This window comes from Agelaius tricolor, unplaced genomic scaffold, assembly GCF_023055355.1.
Source record: "Agelaius tricolor isolate 1412-34295 unplaced genomic scaffold, bAgeTri1.0.p SCAF_88, whole genome shotgun sequence".
Classification (NCBI taxonomy): domain Eukaryota; kingdom Metazoa; phylum Chordata; class Aves; order Passeriformes; family Icteridae; genus Agelaius; species Agelaius tricolor.
Genome location: NW_027269348.1, coordinates 340,204 through 358,311, shown reverse-complemented (window position 1 = coordinate 358,311; position 18,108 = coordinate 340,204). Strand labels below are relative to the sequence as shown.

Genomic DNA, 18,108 nt, shown 5'->3' with positions numbered 1-18,108 from the left:
CATCAGAATCCTGGAATTCCCATCAAAATCATGGGAATTCCCGTCAGAATCCTGGAATTCCCAGCAGAATCCTGGAATTCCCATCAAAATCAGGGGAATTCCCATCAGAATCCCGGAATTCCCAGCAAAATCTGGGAATTCCCAGCAGAATCACGGGAATTTCCACCAGAATCCCGGGAATTCCCAGCAAAACCCACTAAATTCCCATCAGAATTCCCATGGAACGCTGAACGCCTCCTCCTCCGGTGGGAAAAGCATGGGATGCCCAAAAAAACCCCAGGAATTCCCATCAAAATCCCCAAATTCCCATCAAAATCTGGAATTCCCATCAAAAACCCTGGAATTCCCATCAAAATCCCTGGAATTCTCATCAAAATCCCCACAATTCCCCTGGAACTGATGGAATTCCCATGAAAACCCTGGAATTCCCACGGAACGCTGAACGCCTCCTCCTCCAGCATCTGCGGTGGGAAAAGCCCAGAATTCCCAAAAAAACCCCAGGAATTCCCATCCAAAACCCCTGGCGTTCCCAAAAAACCTCTCAGAATTCCCAAAAAACCCCTGGAATTCCCACAGAATCCCGGAATTTCCACAGAATCCTGGAACTCCCAAAAAATCCCCGGAATTCCCACAGAATCCTGGAACTCCCATCCAAAACCCCTGGAATTCCCAAAAAACCTCTCAGAATTCCACAGAATCCCTGGAATTCCCACAGAATTCCCAGAATTCCCACAGAATCCCCAGAATCCCCAAAAAGTCTCCGGAATTCCCACAAAACCCCGGAATTCCCGCAAAATCCCTGAATTCCCACAGAATCCCAGAATTCCCAAAAAATCCCGGAATTGCCACAAAATCCCTGGAATTCCCACAGAAACACCTCAGAATTCCCAAAAAATCCCCAGAATTCCCAAAAAATCCCGGAATTCCCACAGAAACACCTCAGAATTCCCAAAAAATCCCCGGAATTCCCATCCAAAACCCCCAGAATTCCCACAGAATCCCTGAAATTCCCACAGAATCCCCGGAATTCCCAAAAAACCTCTCAGAATTCCCACAAAACCCCCAGAATTCCCAAAAAACCCCCGGCATTCCCACCTGCATGAGCAGCAGTCCCACGATGAAGGCGCTGCCCTGGCAGTAACCGACCTCGCGATCCACCAGGGAATAGGCCTGGAAAATGTCCCCAGGGTCACCTCGGGGACACCTCGGGGACACCCCGGGGACACATCGGGGACACCTCAGGGACACCTCGGGGACACCTCGGGGACACCTCGGGGACACCTCGGGGACATCTCGGGGACACCACAGGGACAGCTCAGGGACACCTCGGGGACACCTCGGGGACAGCTCAGGGACACCTCAGGGACACCTCGGGGACACCTCGGGGGGACCTCAGGGACACCTCGGGGACACCTCGGGGACACCTCGGGGGGACCTCAGGGACACCTCGGGGACACCTCGGGGACACCTCGGGGACACCTCAGGGACACATCGGGGACACCTCGGGGGGACCTCAGGGACACCTCGGGGACACCTCGGGGACACCTCGGGGACACCTCAGGGACACATCGGGGACACCTCGGGGACACATCGGGGACACCTCGGGGGGACACATTGGGGACACCTCGGGGACACCTCGGGGACACCTCAGGGACACCTCGGGGACACCTCAGGGACACATCGGGGACACCTCCTGTCCCTGTGCCACCCCTGTGTCCCCAGTGCCACCCCAGTGCCACCTCCCGTGCCACCTTCTGTCCCTGTGTCCCCAGTGTCACCCCCTGTGTCCCCAGGGTCACCTCTGGGCCACCTCTGTGCCACCTCCTGTCCCTGTGTCCCCAATGTCACCTCCAGGTCGCTGAGGAGACCCTCCTGTCCCAGTGCCACCCCAGATCCATGTCCCAGGTGTCCCCAGCGGTGTCACCTTCATGACATTGAAGAGCACCTCCTGTCCCTGTCCCTGTCCCTGTCCCTGTCCCTGTCCCTGTCCCTGTGTCAGTGCCACCCCAGCAGTGTCCCCATGTCCCCAGTGTCACCTTCATGACATTGAAGAGCACCTCCTGGCCCAGGCTGTCCTGTCCCTGTGTCAGTGCCACCCCAGCAGTGTCCCCATGTCCCCAGTGTCACCTTCATGACATTGAAGAGCACCTCCTGGCCCAGGCTGTCCTGGCCCTGTGTCAGTGCCACCCCAGCAATGTCCCCATGTCCCCAAGTGTCCCCAAGTGTCCCCAGTGTCACCTTCATGACATTGAAGAGCACCTCCTGGCCCTGTCCCTGTCCCTGTCCCACCCCAGGGATGTCCCCAGCAGTGTCCCCAGTGTCACCTTCATGACATTGAAGAGCACCTCCTGGCCCTGTCCCTGTGTCAGTCCCACCCCAGCAGTGTCCCCAAGTGTCCCCAGCAGTGTCACCTTCATGACATTGAAGAGCACCTCCTGGCCCTGTCCCTGTCCCAGTGCCACCCCAGCAATGTCCCCAAGTGTCCCCAGCAGTGTCACCTTCATGACATTGAAGAGCACCTCCTGGCCCTGTCCCTGTCCCTGTCCCACCCCAGCAGCGTCCCCAGCAGTGTCCCCAGCAGTGTCACCTTCATGACATTGAAGAGCACCTCCTGGCCCAGGCTGTCCTGGCCCTTGAAGAAGTCGTGCTCGGGGTAGGTGCGGGCGATGTCGCGGCGGATCAGGCGCTCGCAGGGGGAGCTCATGCGCAGCAGCTCCGAGTACTGGGCCTTGAGCGGCAGCTCGGCCGCGCTGCACAGCAGCTGCCACACGATGGCGCGGAAATGGTGCGGGATCCCCTTCCGGATCAGCTCCTGGGGGGACAGAAACCCCAAATGTGACCCCAAAAACCCCAAATGTGATCCTAAACATGATCCCATTGACCCCAGGTCTGTGCTCAGGGCACAGCAGCTGCCACACGATGGCGCAGAAATGGTGCGGGATCCCCTTGCGGATCAGCTCCTGGGGACACAGAGACCCTAAATGTGACCCTAAAGGTGACCCCAAACCCTAAATGTGACCCCAGAGTCATCCCATTGTCCCCAAAAGTGTCCCCAGTTCTGCTGCTCAGGGCACAGCAGCTGCCACACGATGGCGCAGAAATGGTGCGGGATCCCCTTGTGGATCAGCTCCTGGGGACATGGAAAAATCCCAAATGTGACCCTAAATGTGACCCCAGAGTCATCCCATTGACCCCAGGTCTGTGCTCAGGGCTCAGCAGCTGCCACACGATGGCGCGGAAATGGTGCGGGATCCCCTTCCGGATCAGCTCCTGGGGACACAGAGACCCTAAATGTGACCCTAAATGTGACCCCAAACCCTAAATGTGACCCCAAACCCTAAATGTGACCCTAAATGTGACCCCAAACCCTAAATGTGACCCCAAACCCTAAATGTGACCCTAAATGTGACCCCAGAGTCATCCCATTGACCCCAGGTCTGTGCTCAGGGCTCAGCAGCTGCCACACGATGGCGCGGAAATGGTGCAGGATCCTGTTCTGGATCAGCTCCTGGGGGGACAGAAACCCCAAATGTGACCCCAAAAACCCCAAATGTGATCCTAAACATGATCCCATTGACCCCAGGTCTGTGCTCAGGGCACAGCAGCTGCCACACGATGGCGCGGAAATGGTGCGGGATCCCCTTCCGGATCAGCTCCTGGGGACACAGAGACCCTAAATGTGACCCTAAATGTGACACCAAACCCTAAATGTGACCCCAAACCCTAAATGTGACCCCAGAGTCATCCCATTGTCCCCAAAAGTGTCCCCAGTTCTGCTGCTCAGGGCTCAGCAGCTGCCACACGATGGCACGGAAATGGTGCGGGATCCCCTTCCGGATCAGCTCCTGGGGACAATGGGGACAATGGGGACAGTGGGGACAGTGGGGACATGGGGACAGTGGGGACAATGAGGACAATGAGGAAAATGAGGACAATGGGGACAATGGGCAATGGGGACAATGGGGACAATGGGGACAGTGGGGTCAGTGGGGACAATGGGGACAATGGGGACAGAGGGGACAATGGGGACAATGGGGACAATGGGGACAATGGGGGACAATGGGAACAATGGGGACAATGGGGACAATGGGGACAATGGGGACAATGGGAACAATGGGGACAATGGGGACAATGGGGATAATGAGGACAATGGGGACAATGGGGACAGTGGGGTCAGTGGGGACAATGGGGACAATGGGGACAGAGGGGACAATGGGGACAATGGGGACAATGGGGACAATGGGGGACAATGGGGACAATGGGGACAATGGGGACAATGAGGACAATGGGGACAATGGGGACACTGGGGACAATGGGGGACAATGGGGACAATGGGGACAATGGGGACAATGGGGACAATGGGGTCAGTGGGGACAATGGGGACAATGGGGACAATGAGGACAATGGGGACAATGAGGACAGTGGGGACAGTGGGGACAATGGGGACAGTGGGGACAGTGGGGTCAGGGCGACCCCAAACGTGCTCCGAACGTGGCGTGGTCAGAGCAGGACCCAAGCTGTGACCTCCTGCTGGACAAATCCACCCCAAAACCCAACAAATTGGACAAATCCACCCCAAAATGGAACAAACTGGACAAATTCACCCCAAAACGTGTCCAGGTGACCAAATTGGCCCCAAAATGTGACCCAAGGGAACAAATCCACCCCAAAACTGAACAAACGGGACAAATCCATCCCAAAACTCATCCCATTGGACAAACCCACCCCAAAACCCAACAAATTGGGTAAATCCACCCCAAAACCCAACAAATTGAGGCAATTTCACCCCAAAACATGACAAGTGGGACAAATCCACCCCAAAACTCTTCCCATTGGACAAACCCATCCCAAAACACCACAAAATTGGACAATTTAACCCCAAAACTCAACAAACTGGAGAAACCCACCCCAAAACTCCTCCCCATTGGAAAAACCCATCCAAAAACCCAAGGAATTGGAGAATTCCAGCCCAAAACCCAAGGAATTGGACAATTTCAGCCCAAAACCCAAGAAATTGAGGCAATTTCACCCCAAAACCCAGGGAATTGGACAATTTCAGCCCAAAACCCAAGGAATTGGAGAATTTCACCCCAAAACCCAAGGAATTGGAGAATTTCACCCCAAAACCCAAGGAACTGGTTAAATCAACCCCAAAACCCAAGAAATTGAGGCAATTTCACCCCAAAACATGACAAGTGGGAAAAACCCACCCCAAAACTCCTCCCATTGGATAAACCCATCCCAAAACCCAAGGAATTGGAGAATTCCAGCCCAAAACCCAAGGAATTGGACAATTCCAGCCCAAAACCCAAGGATTTGGAGAATTCCAGCCCAAAACCCAAGGAATTGGACAATTCCACCCCAAATCCCAAGGAATTGGAGAATTCCACGCTAAAACCCAAGGAATTTGAGAATTCCAGCCCAAAACCCAAGGAATTGGACAATTCCACCCCAAATCCCAAGGAATTGGAGAATTCCACGCTAAAACCCAAGGAATTTGAGAATTCCAACCCAAAACCCAAGGAATTGGACAATTCCACCCCAAAACCCAAGGAACTGGAGAATTCCAGCCCAAAACCGAACAAACAGGACAAATCCATCCCAAAACTCATCCCACTCGATAAACCCACCCCAAAACCCAAGGAATTGAGGCAATTTCACCCCAAAACATGACAAGTGGGACAAACCCACCCCAAAACTCCTCCCATTGGATAAATCCATCCCAAAACACCACAAAATTGGACAATTTAAACCCAAAATTCAACAAACTGGAGAAACCCAACCCAAAACTGCTCCCATTGGAAAAACCATTCCAAAAACCCAAGGAATTGGACAAATCTACCCCAAAACCCAAGGAACTGGACAATTCCACCCCAAAACCCAAGGAATTGGACAATCCACCCTAAAACCCAAGGAATTGGAGAATTTCACCCCAAATCCCAAGGAATTGGAGAATTCCACCCCAAAACCCAACAAACAGGACAAATCCATCCCAAAACTCATCCCATTAGATAAACCCATCCCAAAACACCACAAAATTGGACGATTTAACCCCAAAACTCAACAAACTGGACAAACCCACGCCAAAACTCCTCCCATTGGAAAAACCCATCCCAAAACCCAAGGAATTGGAGAATTCCACCCCAAAACCCAAGGAATTGGAGAATTTCACCCCAAAACCCAAGGAATTGGAGAATTCCAGCCCAAAACCCAAGGAATTGGAGAATTCCACCCCAAAACCCAAGGAATTGGAGAATTTCACCCCAAAACCCAAGGAATTGGAGAATTCCACCCCAAAACCCAAGGAATTGGACAATTCCACCCCAAAACCCAAGGAATTGGAGAATTCCAACCCAAAACCCAAGGAATTGGAGAATCCCACCCCAAAACCCAAAAAAGGAATTCCAAAAAAGGAATTGGACAATTCCAGCCTAAATCCCAAGGAATTGGACAATTTCCACCCCAAAACCCAAGGAATTGGACAATTCCACCCCAAAACCGAACAAATTGGACAATTTAACCCCAAAACTCAAGGAACTGGAGAATTCCACCCCAAAACCCAAGGAATTGGAGAATTCCACCCCAAAACCCAAAGAATTTGAGAATTTTCACCCCAAATCCCAAGGAATTGGAGAATTCCAGCCCAAAACCCAAGGAATTGGAGAATTCCACGCTAAAACCCAAGGAATTTGAGAATTCCACCCCAAAACCCAAGGAATTGGACAATTCCACCCCAAAACCCAAGGAATTGGAGAATTCCACCCCAAAACCCAAGGAATTGGACAATTCCACCCCAAAACCCAAGGAATTGGAGAATTCCAACCCAAAACCCAAGGAATTGGAGAATCCCACCCCAAAACCTAAGGAATTGGACAATTCCAGCCCAAAACCCAAGGAATTGGACAATTTCACCCCAAATCCCAAGGAATTGGACAATTTCATCCCAAATCCCAAGGAATTGGAGCATTCCAGCCCCACCCACCTTGAGCAGCTTCTCCTTCTTCCTCCTCCACTCGTCCCACTCGTTGACGATGCGGCCCCAGAGGATCCAGGTGTCCTCCTCCAGGTGGCTCAGGTTGGACGAGGCCGAGGAGCTGGAGACCAGCGAGGAGCCGCTGTTGCGCCGGGAGCCGTTCACCGAGCGCATCGACTTGGAGTCGGCCTCCAGCAGCCTGGGGGGGATAAATCGGGCAGAAATCACCAAAAACAGGCACAAAATGGGCACAAAATGGGCACAAAATGGGCACAGAACAGGTGGGAGTGACACAAGGAGGAGGAGCCGCTGTTGCGCCGGGAGCCGTTCACCGAGCGCATCGACTTGGAGTCGGCCTCCAGCAGCCTGGGAGAGACAATTCGGGCAGAAATCACCAAAAACGGGCACAAAATGGGCACAAAATGGGTACAAAATGGGTACAAAATGGGTACAAAATGGGCACAAAATGGGCACAGAGCAGGTGGGAGTGACACAAGGAGCTGGAGACCAGCGAGGAGCCACCGAGAGCCGTTCACAGAGCGCATGGACTTGGAGTCGGCCTCCAGCAGCCTGGGGGGATAAATCAGCCCAGAAATCACCAAAATCGGGCACAAAATGGTCACAAAATGGGCACAAAATGGGCACAAAATGGGCACAGAGGAGGTGGGAGTGACACAAGGAGCTGGACACTATCAAGGAGCCGCTGTTGCGCCGGGAGCCGTTCACCGAGCGCATCGACTTGGAGTCGGCCTCCAGCAGCCTGGGGGGAAAAATTGGGCAGAAATCACCAAAAACGGGCACAAGATGGGCACAAAATGGGTAAAAAACGGGCACAAAATGGGCACAAGATGGGCACAGAGCAGGTGGGAGTGACACAAGGAGCTGGAGACCAGCGAGGAGCCACTGAGAGCCGTTCACAGAGCGCATGGACTTGGAGTCGGCCTCCAGCAGCCTGGGGGGATAAATCAGCCCAGAAATCACCAAAAATGGGCACAAAATGGTCACAAAATGGGCAAAAAATGGGCACAGACAAGGTGGGAGTGACACAAGGAGCTGGACACCATTGAGGAGCCGCTCCTGCGCCAGGAGCCGTTCACAGAATGCATTGACTTGGAGTCGGCCTCCAGCAGCCTGGGGGGTAAAAACAGCCCAGAAATGACCAAAAATGGGCACAAAATGGGCAAAAAATGGGCACAAAATGGGCACAGAGCAGGTGGGAGTGACACAAGGAGGAGGAGCCGCTGAGAGCCGTTCACCGAGCGCATCGACCTGGAGTCGGCCTCCCGCAGCCTGGGGGGAAAAAACAGCCCAGAAATCACCAAAAATGGGCACAAAATGGGTAAAAAACGGGCACAAAATGGGCAAAAAATGGGCACAAGATGGGCACAAAATGGGCACAGAGGAGGTGGGAGTGGCACAAGGAGGAGGAGCCGCTGTTGCGCCGGGAGCCGTTCACAGAATGCATTGACTTGGAGTCAGCCTCCAGCAGCCTGGGGGGAAAAACCGGGCAGAAATCACCAAAAACGGGCACAAAATGGGCACAAAATGGGCAAAAAATGGGCACAAAATGGGGCCCAGAGGAGGTGGGAGTGACAAAAGGAGGAGGAGCCGCTCCTGCGCCGGGAGCCGTTCACCGAGCGCATCGACTTGGAGTCGGCCTCCAGCAGCCTGGGGGGTAAAAACAGCCCAGAAATCACCAAAAATGGGCAGAAAACGGGCAGAAAATGGGCACAAAATGGGCAAAAAATGGGCACAAGATGGGCATAAAATGGGCACAGAGCAGGTGGGAGAGACACAAGGAGCGAGGAGCCGCTGAGAGCCATTCACAGAATGCATGGACTTGGAGTTGGCCTCCAGCAGCCTGGGGGGAAAAACCGGGCAGAAATCACCAAAAACGGGCAGAAAATGGGCAAAAAACGGGCAAAAAATGGGAACAAAATGGGCACAAGATGGGCACAAAATGGGCACAAAATGGGCAAAAAATGGGCACAAAGGAGGTGGGAGTTACACAAAACGTCCTCAGAGCAGATGGGAGTGACCCAAAACTGACCCAAAATGGGCCCAAAGGAGGTGGGAGTGACCCAAAGCTGACCTGGAAAGAGTGACCCAAAAGTGACCCAAAAGTGACCCAAAAGTGACCCAAAATGTGCTCAGGGCAGGTGGGAGTGACACAAAATGTGCTCAGAGAGGGTGGAATTGGCCCAAACCTAACCTGGAGTGACCCAAAACTGACCCAAAATGGGCCCAAAATGGACCCAAAAATGTCTCCAAAGAAGTTGGGAGTGACCCAGAACTGACCCAAAATGGGCCCAGAGAGGGTGGGATTGGCCCAAAGCTCACTTGGATGGAGTTGCCCAAAATTGACCCAAAACTGACCCAAAATGGGCCCAAAGGAGGGGGAAGTGACCCAAATTTACCCAAAATTGACCCAAAACTGACCCAAAATGGGCCCAAAGGAGGGGGAAGTGACCCAAATTTACCCAAAATGGGCCCAGAGAGGGTGGGATTGGACCAAACCTGATGTGGAGAGAATGACCCCCAAATTGACCCAAAATTGACCCAAAACTGACCCAAAATGTGTCCACAGCAGGTGGGAGTGACCCAAAATTGACCCAAAATGTGCCCAAAGGAGGTGGGAATGACCCAAAGCTGACCTGGAGAGAGTGACCCAAAATTGACCCAAAAGTGACCCAAAAGTGACCCAAAATGTGCTCAGGGCAGGTGGGAGTGACACAAAATGTGCTCAGAGAGGGTGGAATTGGCCCAAACTTATACTGGAATGACCCAAAATTGACCCAAAATGGGCCCAAAATGGACCCAAAAATGTCTCCAAAGAAGGTGGGAGTGACCCAAAACTGACCCAAAATGGGCCCAGAGAGGGTGGGATTGGCCCAAACCTGATGTGGAGAGAGTGACCCCAAAAGTGACCCAAAATTGACCCCAAACTGACCCAAAATGTGTCCACAGCAGGTGGGAGTGACCCAAAATTGACCCAAAATGTGCCCAAAGGAGGGAGGAGTGAGGCAGAACTGACCCAAAAGTGACCCCAAAAGTGACCCAAAAATGACCCAAAATGTGCCCAAAGGAGGGAGGAGTGAGGCAGAACTGACCCAAAACGGGCCCAGAGGAGGCGGGAGGGACCCAGAACTGACCCAAAATTGACCCAAAATGTGCCCAGGGCAGGTGGGAGTGACACAAAACACCCTCAGAGGAGGTGGGAGGGACCCAAAAGTGACCCCAAAAGTGACCCCAAAAGTGACCCCAAAAGTGACCCAAAACTGACCCAAAAGTGACCCCAAAAGTGACCCCAAAAGTGACCCAAAAGTGACCCCAAAAGTGACCCAAAAGTGACCCCAAAAGTGACCCCAAAAGTGACCCAAAAGTGACCCCAAAAGTGACCCCAAAACTGACCCAAAACTGACCCAAAAGTGACCCCAAAAGTGACCCCAAAAGTGACCCAAAAGTGACCCCAAAAGTGACCCAAAAGGTGCCCAAAGGAGGTGGGGGTGACCCAAAACTGACCTGGAGAGAGTGACCCAAAATTGACCCCAAAAGTGACCCCAAAAGTGACCCAAAATGGGCCCAGAGAGGGTGGGATTGGCCCAAAGCTGACCTGGAGAGAGTGACCCAAAACTGACCCAAAATTGACCCAAAACTGACCTAAACTGACCCAAAACTGACCCAAAATTGACCCCAAACTGACCCAAAATTGACCCCAAACTGACCCAAAAGTGACCCCAAACTGACCCAAACTGACCCAAAATTGACCCAAAATGTGCCCAGAGAGGGCAGAGTTGGCTCAAACCTGACCTGGAGAGAGTGACCCCAAACTGACCCAAAATTGACCCAAAAAATTGACCCCAACTGACCCAAAACTGACCCCAAACTGACCCAAAATGTGCCCAGAGGATGTGAAAAATGACTCAAAAAATGGAGATATTGTCCCCAAAATGACCCCAAAAAATGGAGCTATTACTCCAAAAAATGGAGATATTTCCCCCAAAAATGGAGATATTGTCCCCAAAATGACCCCAAAAATGGAGATATTTGCCCCAAAAATGGAGATATTTTCCTCAAAATTACTCCAAAAATGGGAATATTTTCCCCAAAATGACCCCAAAAATGGGAATATTGTTCCAAAAAATGGAGCTATTTTCCTCAAAATGACTCCAAAAATGGGAATATTTCCCCCCAAATGCCCCCAAAAATGGGAATATTTCCCCAAAATGACTCCAAAAATGGGGATATTTCCCCCAAAATGACCCCAAAACTGGAGCTATTTTCCCTAACCATGAAGATTTTCACCAATTGGGTTTTAATCCCATTTTTGCCCCAATCCAGACCAGAACGGATCCAATCCCGGTCATTCCTCACCGGTTCTGCTCCTCCAGCTTGGCCAGAACTCCAATAGCCCAGAAATGGAGATATTACCCCAAAAATGGAGATATTGCCCCAAAAATGGAGATATTACCCCAAAAAATGGAAATATTATCCCAAAAATTGAGATATTACCCCAAAAATGGAGACATTATCCCAAAATGACCCCAAAAATGGAGACATTGTCCTCAAAATGACCCCAAAAATGGGTATATTTTCCCCAAAATGACCCCAAAAATGGAGATATTGTCCCCAAAATGACCCCAAAAATGGGAATATTTTCCCCAAAATGGCCCCAAAAATGGAGATATTTCCCCCAAAAATGGAGATATTGCCCCAAACCCACATGAGATCGATTTTAATCCCATTTTTTCCCCAATCCAGACCAGAACCCATCCAATCCCGTTCCTTGCTCACCGGTTCTGCTCCTCCAGCTTGGCCAGAACTCCAATAGCCCAAACATGGAGATATTACCCCAAAAATGACCCCAAAAATGGAGATATTTCCCCCAAAAATGGAGATACTAGCCCCAAAATGACCCCAAAAATGGAGATATTTCCCCCAAAAATGGAGATATTGTCCCAAACCCACATGAGATCGATTTTAATCCCATTTTTGCCCCAATCCAGACCAGAACGGATCCAATCCCGGTCATTCCTCACCGGTTCTGCTCCTCCAGCTTGGCCAGAACTCCAATAGCCCAAAAATGGAGATATTACCCCAAAAATGGAGATATTACCCCAAAAATGGAGATATTACCCCAAAAATGGAGATATTGTCCCAAACCCCCATGAGATCGATTTTAATCCCATTTTTGCCCCAATCCAGACCAGAACCGATCCAATCCCGTTCCTTGCTCACCGGTTCTGCTCCTCCAGCTTGGCCAGCAGCTCCTGCTCGTCCGGGCTCAGCGTCTCGGGCTCCGCCCCCGGGGACCCCGCGGGGCCCTCCCGGGACGGCTCCGGCTGCGGCTGCGGCCCCTGCGGGGACGCCATGGCCCTACCTGGGCAAGAAGGAACGGAGAGGGGGAATTCATACTGGGGTGGGAATAATGCACAGGGGGGAGGGGAATAACGCACAGGGGGGAGGGGATAATGAACAGAGAGGGGGAAATTCATATTGGGGATGGGAATAATGAACAGTGAGGGGAATAATGCACAGAGAGGGGGGAAATTCATATTGGGGATGGGAATAATGCACAGGGGGGAGGGGAATAACACACAGAGAGGGGGGAAATTCATATTGGGGATGGGAATAATGCACAGGGGGATGGGAATAATGCACAGTGAGGGGGGAATCGTATTGGGGATGGGAATAATGCACAGGGGGGAGGGGAATAATTCATATTGGGGATGGGAATAATGCACAGGGGGGAAATAATGCACAGAGAGGGGGGAAATTCATATTGGGGATGGGAATAATGAACAGAGAGGGGAATAACGCACAGGGGGGAGGGGATAATGAACAGAGAGGGGGAAAATTCATATTGGGGATGGGAATAATGCACAGGGGGGATGGAATAATTCATATTGGGGATGGGAATAATGAACGGGGGGGAGGGGAATAACGCACAGGGGGGAGGGAATAATGCACAGAGAGGGGGGAAAATTCATATTGGGGATGGGAATAATGAACAGAGAGGGGAATAATGAACAGGGGGAAGGGGATAATGAACAGAGAGGGGGAAAATTCATATTGGGGATGGGAATAATGCACAGTGGGGATGGGAATAATTCATATTGGGGATGGGAATAATGCACAGTGGGGATGGGAATAATTCATATTGGGGATGGGAATAATGCACAGGGGGGAGGGGAATAACGCACAGAGAGGGGGGAAATTCATATTGGGGATGGGAATAATGAACGGGGGGGAAATAATGCACAGTGAGGGGGAAATTCATATTGGGGATGGGAATAATGAACAGAGAGGGGAATAACGCACAGGGGGGAGGGGATAATGAACAGAGAGGGGGAAAATTCATATTGGGGATGGGAATAATGAACAGGGGGGAGGGGAATAATGCACAGGGGGGAGGGGAATAATGCACAGGGGGGATGGAATAATTCATATTAGGGATGGGAATAATGCACAGGGGGGAGGGGAATAATGCACAGGGGGGATGGGAATAATGCACAGAGAGGGGGGAAATTCATATTGGGGATGGGAATAATGCACAGTGAGGGGAATAATGCACAGTGAGGGCGGAAATTCATATTGGGGATGGGAATAATGAACAGGGGGGATGGAATAATTCATATTGGGGATGGGAATAATGCACAGGGGGGAGGGGAATAATGCACAGTGAGGGGGAAAATTCATATCGGGGATGGGAATAATGCACAGAGAGGGGAATAATGCACAGAGAGGGGAATAATGCACAGAGAGGGGGGAATAATTCATATTGGGGAATGGAAATAATGCACAGTGAGGGGGGAAATTGGGGATGGGAATAATGCACAGTGGGGATGGAATAATGAACAGTGGGGATGGAATAATGAACAGTGGGGAAGGGAAATAATTCATATTGGGGAATGGAAATAATGCAGTGAGGGGGGGAAATAACGCACAGTGAGGGAGGGGAATAATGCACAGTGAGGGAGGGAAATAATGCACTGTGAGGGACGGGAATAATGCACAGTGAGGGGGGAAATGAACAGTGGGGATGGGAATAATGCACAGTGGGGAGGGGAATAATGAACAGTGGGGATGGGAATAATGAACATTGGGGATGGGAATAATTCATATTGGGGAATGCAAATAATTCATATTGGGGATGGGAATAATTCATATTGGGGAATGGGAATAATGAACAGTGGGGATGGGAATAATGCACAGTGAGGGATGGAAATAATGCACAGGGGGAATGGGATAATGCACAGTGGGGATGGGAATAATTCATATTGGGGATGGGAATAATGCACAGTGAGGGGGGAATGCACATTGGGGATGGGAATAATGCACAGTGAGGGGAATGAACAGTGGGGATGGGAATAATGAACATTGGGGAAGGGAAATAATGCACAGTGAGGGAGGGAAATGAACGGTGGGGATGGGAATAATGCACAGAGAGGGGGGAAATAATGCACAGTGAGGGAGGGGAATAATGCACAGAGAGGGGGGAAATAATGCACAGTGAGGGAGGGGAATAATGCACAGAGAGGGGGGAAATAATGCACAGTGAGGCAGGGGAATAATGCACAGAGAGGGGAATAATGCACAGCGAGGAAGGGAATTCATATTGGGGATGGAAATAATGCACAGAGAGGGGGGAAATGAACATTGGGGAATGGAAATAATGCACAGTGAGGGAGGGAAATAATGCACAGTGAGGGATTGGAATAATGCACAGTGAGGGATGGGAATAATGCACAGTGAGGAGGGAAATGCACATTGAGGGAGGGAAATTCATATTGAGCAAGCAAAATTCACATTGAGGAAGGGAAATTCACAGTGAGGAACAAAAATTCACAGTGCAGCAGCAGTAATTCACATTTAGGAACGAAAATTCACATTGCAGAACCCAAAATTCACATTTGATATCAGAAGTTCCCATTTGATATCAGAAATTCCCATTTGATATCAGAAATTCCCATTCAGTATCAGAAATTCCCATTTGATATCAGAAATTCCCATTCGGTATCAGGAATTCCCATGCGGTACCAGGAATTCAGATTTACAGCAGCGAAAAATTCACATTTCAGAAACAAAAATTCAAATTTTGGCAGCAAAAAATTCCCATTCGGTATCAGGAATTCAGATTGCAGCAGCAAAATTCACATTTAGGAACAAAAATTCCCATTGCAGCCTTGAAAATCCTCAATTTTGGCAGCAAAAAATTCACACTTGCTATCAGAAATTTACATTCAGTGTCAGAAATTCCCATTTTGGCAGCAAAAATTCCCATTGCAGCAGCAAAAATTCAAATTTCAGAAGGAAAAATTCAAATTTTGGCATTGAAAATTCCCATTTCGGCACCAAAATTTCACATTGCAGCCTTAAAATCTCACATTTCACCCCAGATCCCTCATTTCACCCCAAAATTCCTCATGTCAGCCCCAAAGCACCAGATTTAATCCCACATTGCAGCCCCAAAATCCCAAAATCCCAAGTTTTGGCCCCAAAATCCTCTGGTTCAGCCCAAAATTCACATTTCAGCACAAAATCCTCTGGTTTAGCCCTAAAATTCACAATTTGGTATCAAAAATTCCCATTCAGCAGCAAAAATTCCCATTTCAGCATTGAAAATTCCCATTTCAGCATCGAAAATTCCCATTTCAGCCCCAAAAATTCCCATTTTGGCATCAAAAATTCCCATTCATTATCAGAAATTCCCATTCATTATCAGAAATTCACATTGCAGCCCCAAAAATTCACATTTCAGCACCAAAATCCTCTGGTTCACCTCAAAAATTTCCATTGCAGCACCAAAAATTCACATTCAGCAGCAAAAATTCCCATTGTTGCACTGAAAATTCACATTTTGGCATCAACAATCCCCATTGTGCCTCCAAAAATTTGCATTTCAGCACCAAAATTCCCATTTTGGCACCAAAATCCCACATTTCACCCCAAAATCCCAGATTTAATTGGACATTTCAGTACCAAAAATTCACATTTTGGCATCAAAAATTCCCATTGTGACAGCAAAAATTCCCATTCATTATCAGAAATTCACATTTCAGCCCCAAAAATTCACATTCATAATCAAAAATTCACATTTTGGCCCCAAAACTTCACACTGTGCCTCTAAAAATTCCCATTGCAGCCCCAAAATCCCAGATTTCAGCCTCAAAATCTCAGATTTAATTGGACATTTCTGTACCAAAAATTCATATTTTGGCCCCAAAAATTCCCATTCATTATCAGAAATTCCCATTTCAACAGCAAAAATTCCCATTTCAGCCCCAAAATTCCCATTGTGACTCCAAAAATTCCCATTTCAGCCCCAAAATCCTCTGGTTCACCTCCAAAATTCCCATTTCAGCACAAAAATCCAGCATTATTTCACATTTCAGCCCAAACTCCTGCATTTTATCCCCAAAATCTCCCGTTTGATACCAAAAATTTGACATTTGGTCTGGAAATTTCACATTTCACCCCCAAAATTCAACTTTGGAGCCCCCAAATCCCAAATTTCACATGGAAATCCCACATTTTACCCAAAATTGGACATTTTGCCCCTAAAATCCCACATTTCATTCCCCCAAATGCCAAATTTTGGTGCCAAAATTTCCCATTTCATGCCCCAAATTTGACATTTCAGCCCCAAAATTTCCCGTTTCACCCTAAAATGCCCCATTTCAGCCCCAAAATCCCACATTTTGTCCCAAAAATTTCTGCATTTCGGTGCCAAAATTTGATATTTTGGCCCCAAAATCTCACATTGCTCCAAATCCCACATTTTACCCCCAAAATTCCACATTTCATTTCCAAAATTTGATTTTTTGGCCCCAAAACGCCACATTTGAGACCCAAATTTGCACATTTCACCCCCAAAATTGCACATTTCCAAATCTCATATCCAAAATTTCCAACATTTGACTTTTTGGAGGCAAAATTTGCTATTTTGACCCCAAAATCCTCACATTTTAGACCCAAAATGTTCCATTTTTCCCTCACAATTTCACATTTCACCCTCACAAAAAAACCCAAAACCCCCCAAAAACCCAGAAAAGGGAGAATTTGACCCAAAAGCCCCAAAAATGGGGGGGTCAGACCAAAAGTTCCCCAAAATTGGGGTGAGCCCAAATCCCCTAAAATTGGGTTGATCTGGAAACCCCCCTAAAAAGGGAGGGGTGAATCCAAACCCCTCAAAAATGGGGGGAGCCCAAACCACCCCCAAAAATGGGGTGACCCAAAACCCCCTCACAAAGGAGGGTGACCCCAAATCCCCTAAAATGGGGATGACCCCAAACCCCCCCCTCCCAAAAATGGGGTGACCCCAAACCCCCCTCGAAAATGGGGTGAGCCCAAAGCCCCTAAAATGGGGGTGACCCCAAAGCCCCTCACAAAGGGGAGTGACCCCAAACCTCCCCACCAAGGGGGGTGACCCCAAACCCCCACATAAAGGGGGTGACCCCAAAGCCCCTCACAAAGGGGGGTGACCCCAAAGCCCTCAAAATTGGGGTGACCCCAAACCCCCCTCAGGAGGTATCACCCCAATCCCCCCCTCACAAAGGGGGGTGACCCCAAACCCCCTCACAAAGGGGGGTGACCCCAAAGGCCCCTCAGGGCTGTCACCCCCTCACACAAAAAAGGCGGGAACCCCCTCACCCCACTGAGGGGGGGGCGCCTCCATTTTCCCTTCAGGGGGGCGATGCCCCGCCCCCCATCGCCCTCATCCCTGAGGGGGGAACTCCTCCATTGTTCGCTGACAGCTCCCTCACGGCCCCCCCGGCCCCTCCTACCTGCGGTCCGTGGCCATGGCGACCCCCGGCCGCCCTCCCGGGGGCGCTCGGCGCCGTTCGCCCCTCACCGGGAGCCCCGCGCCCGCCGCCATCGCGGAGCCGCCGCCGCCGCCCCGGCCGGCACTGACTGACAGCGGGCAAGCACCGCGTCCAATCAGCGCTCGAGTTCCGCGTCTGCGACCGCCCACCTGCAGCGTCTTCGCCAATCACGAGAGGGAGCTGCAATGACAAGCCCTGCCCGCCGCTCCTCTAACCAATGAGATTGCGCATTAGAGTTGATGGCCAGGGGGGTTATCCAATGAAAGCCAAGGAGGGGCTCGGCGCCCACACCCCTCTGAGAAGCGGTGG

The 18,108-nt window shown here is 50.4% G+C and overlaps 1 protein-coding gene across 6 annotated transcripts in view; it reads right to left on the bottom strand.

The window, feature by feature from the left end:
• Positions 1 to 18,108, bottom strand: part of EVI5L (ecotropic viral integration site 5 like) — a 47,253-nt gene extending 29,145 nt beyond the window's left edge. For all 6 annotated transcript variants that reach the window (XM_071418570.1, XM_071418571.1, XM_071418572.1 and 3 more), the window contains exons 1-5: positions 17,761 to 18,108; positions 12,212 to 12,353; positions 6,983 to 7,172; positions 2,588 to 2,812; positions 1,096 to 1,170 (exon numbers count right to left, since the gene is read on the bottom strand). In XM_071418570.1, the coding sequence (XP_071274671.1) occupies positions 1,096 to 1,170; positions 2,588 to 2,812; positions 6,983 to 7,172; positions 12,212 to 12,345 (624 nt within the window). In that variant the 5' untranslated portion in view covers positions 12,346 to 12,353; positions 17,761 to 18,108. The remainder of the gene's footprint in view (positions 1 to 1,095; positions 1,171 to 2,587; positions 2,813 to 6,982; positions 7,173 to 12,211; positions 12,354 to 17,760) is intronic.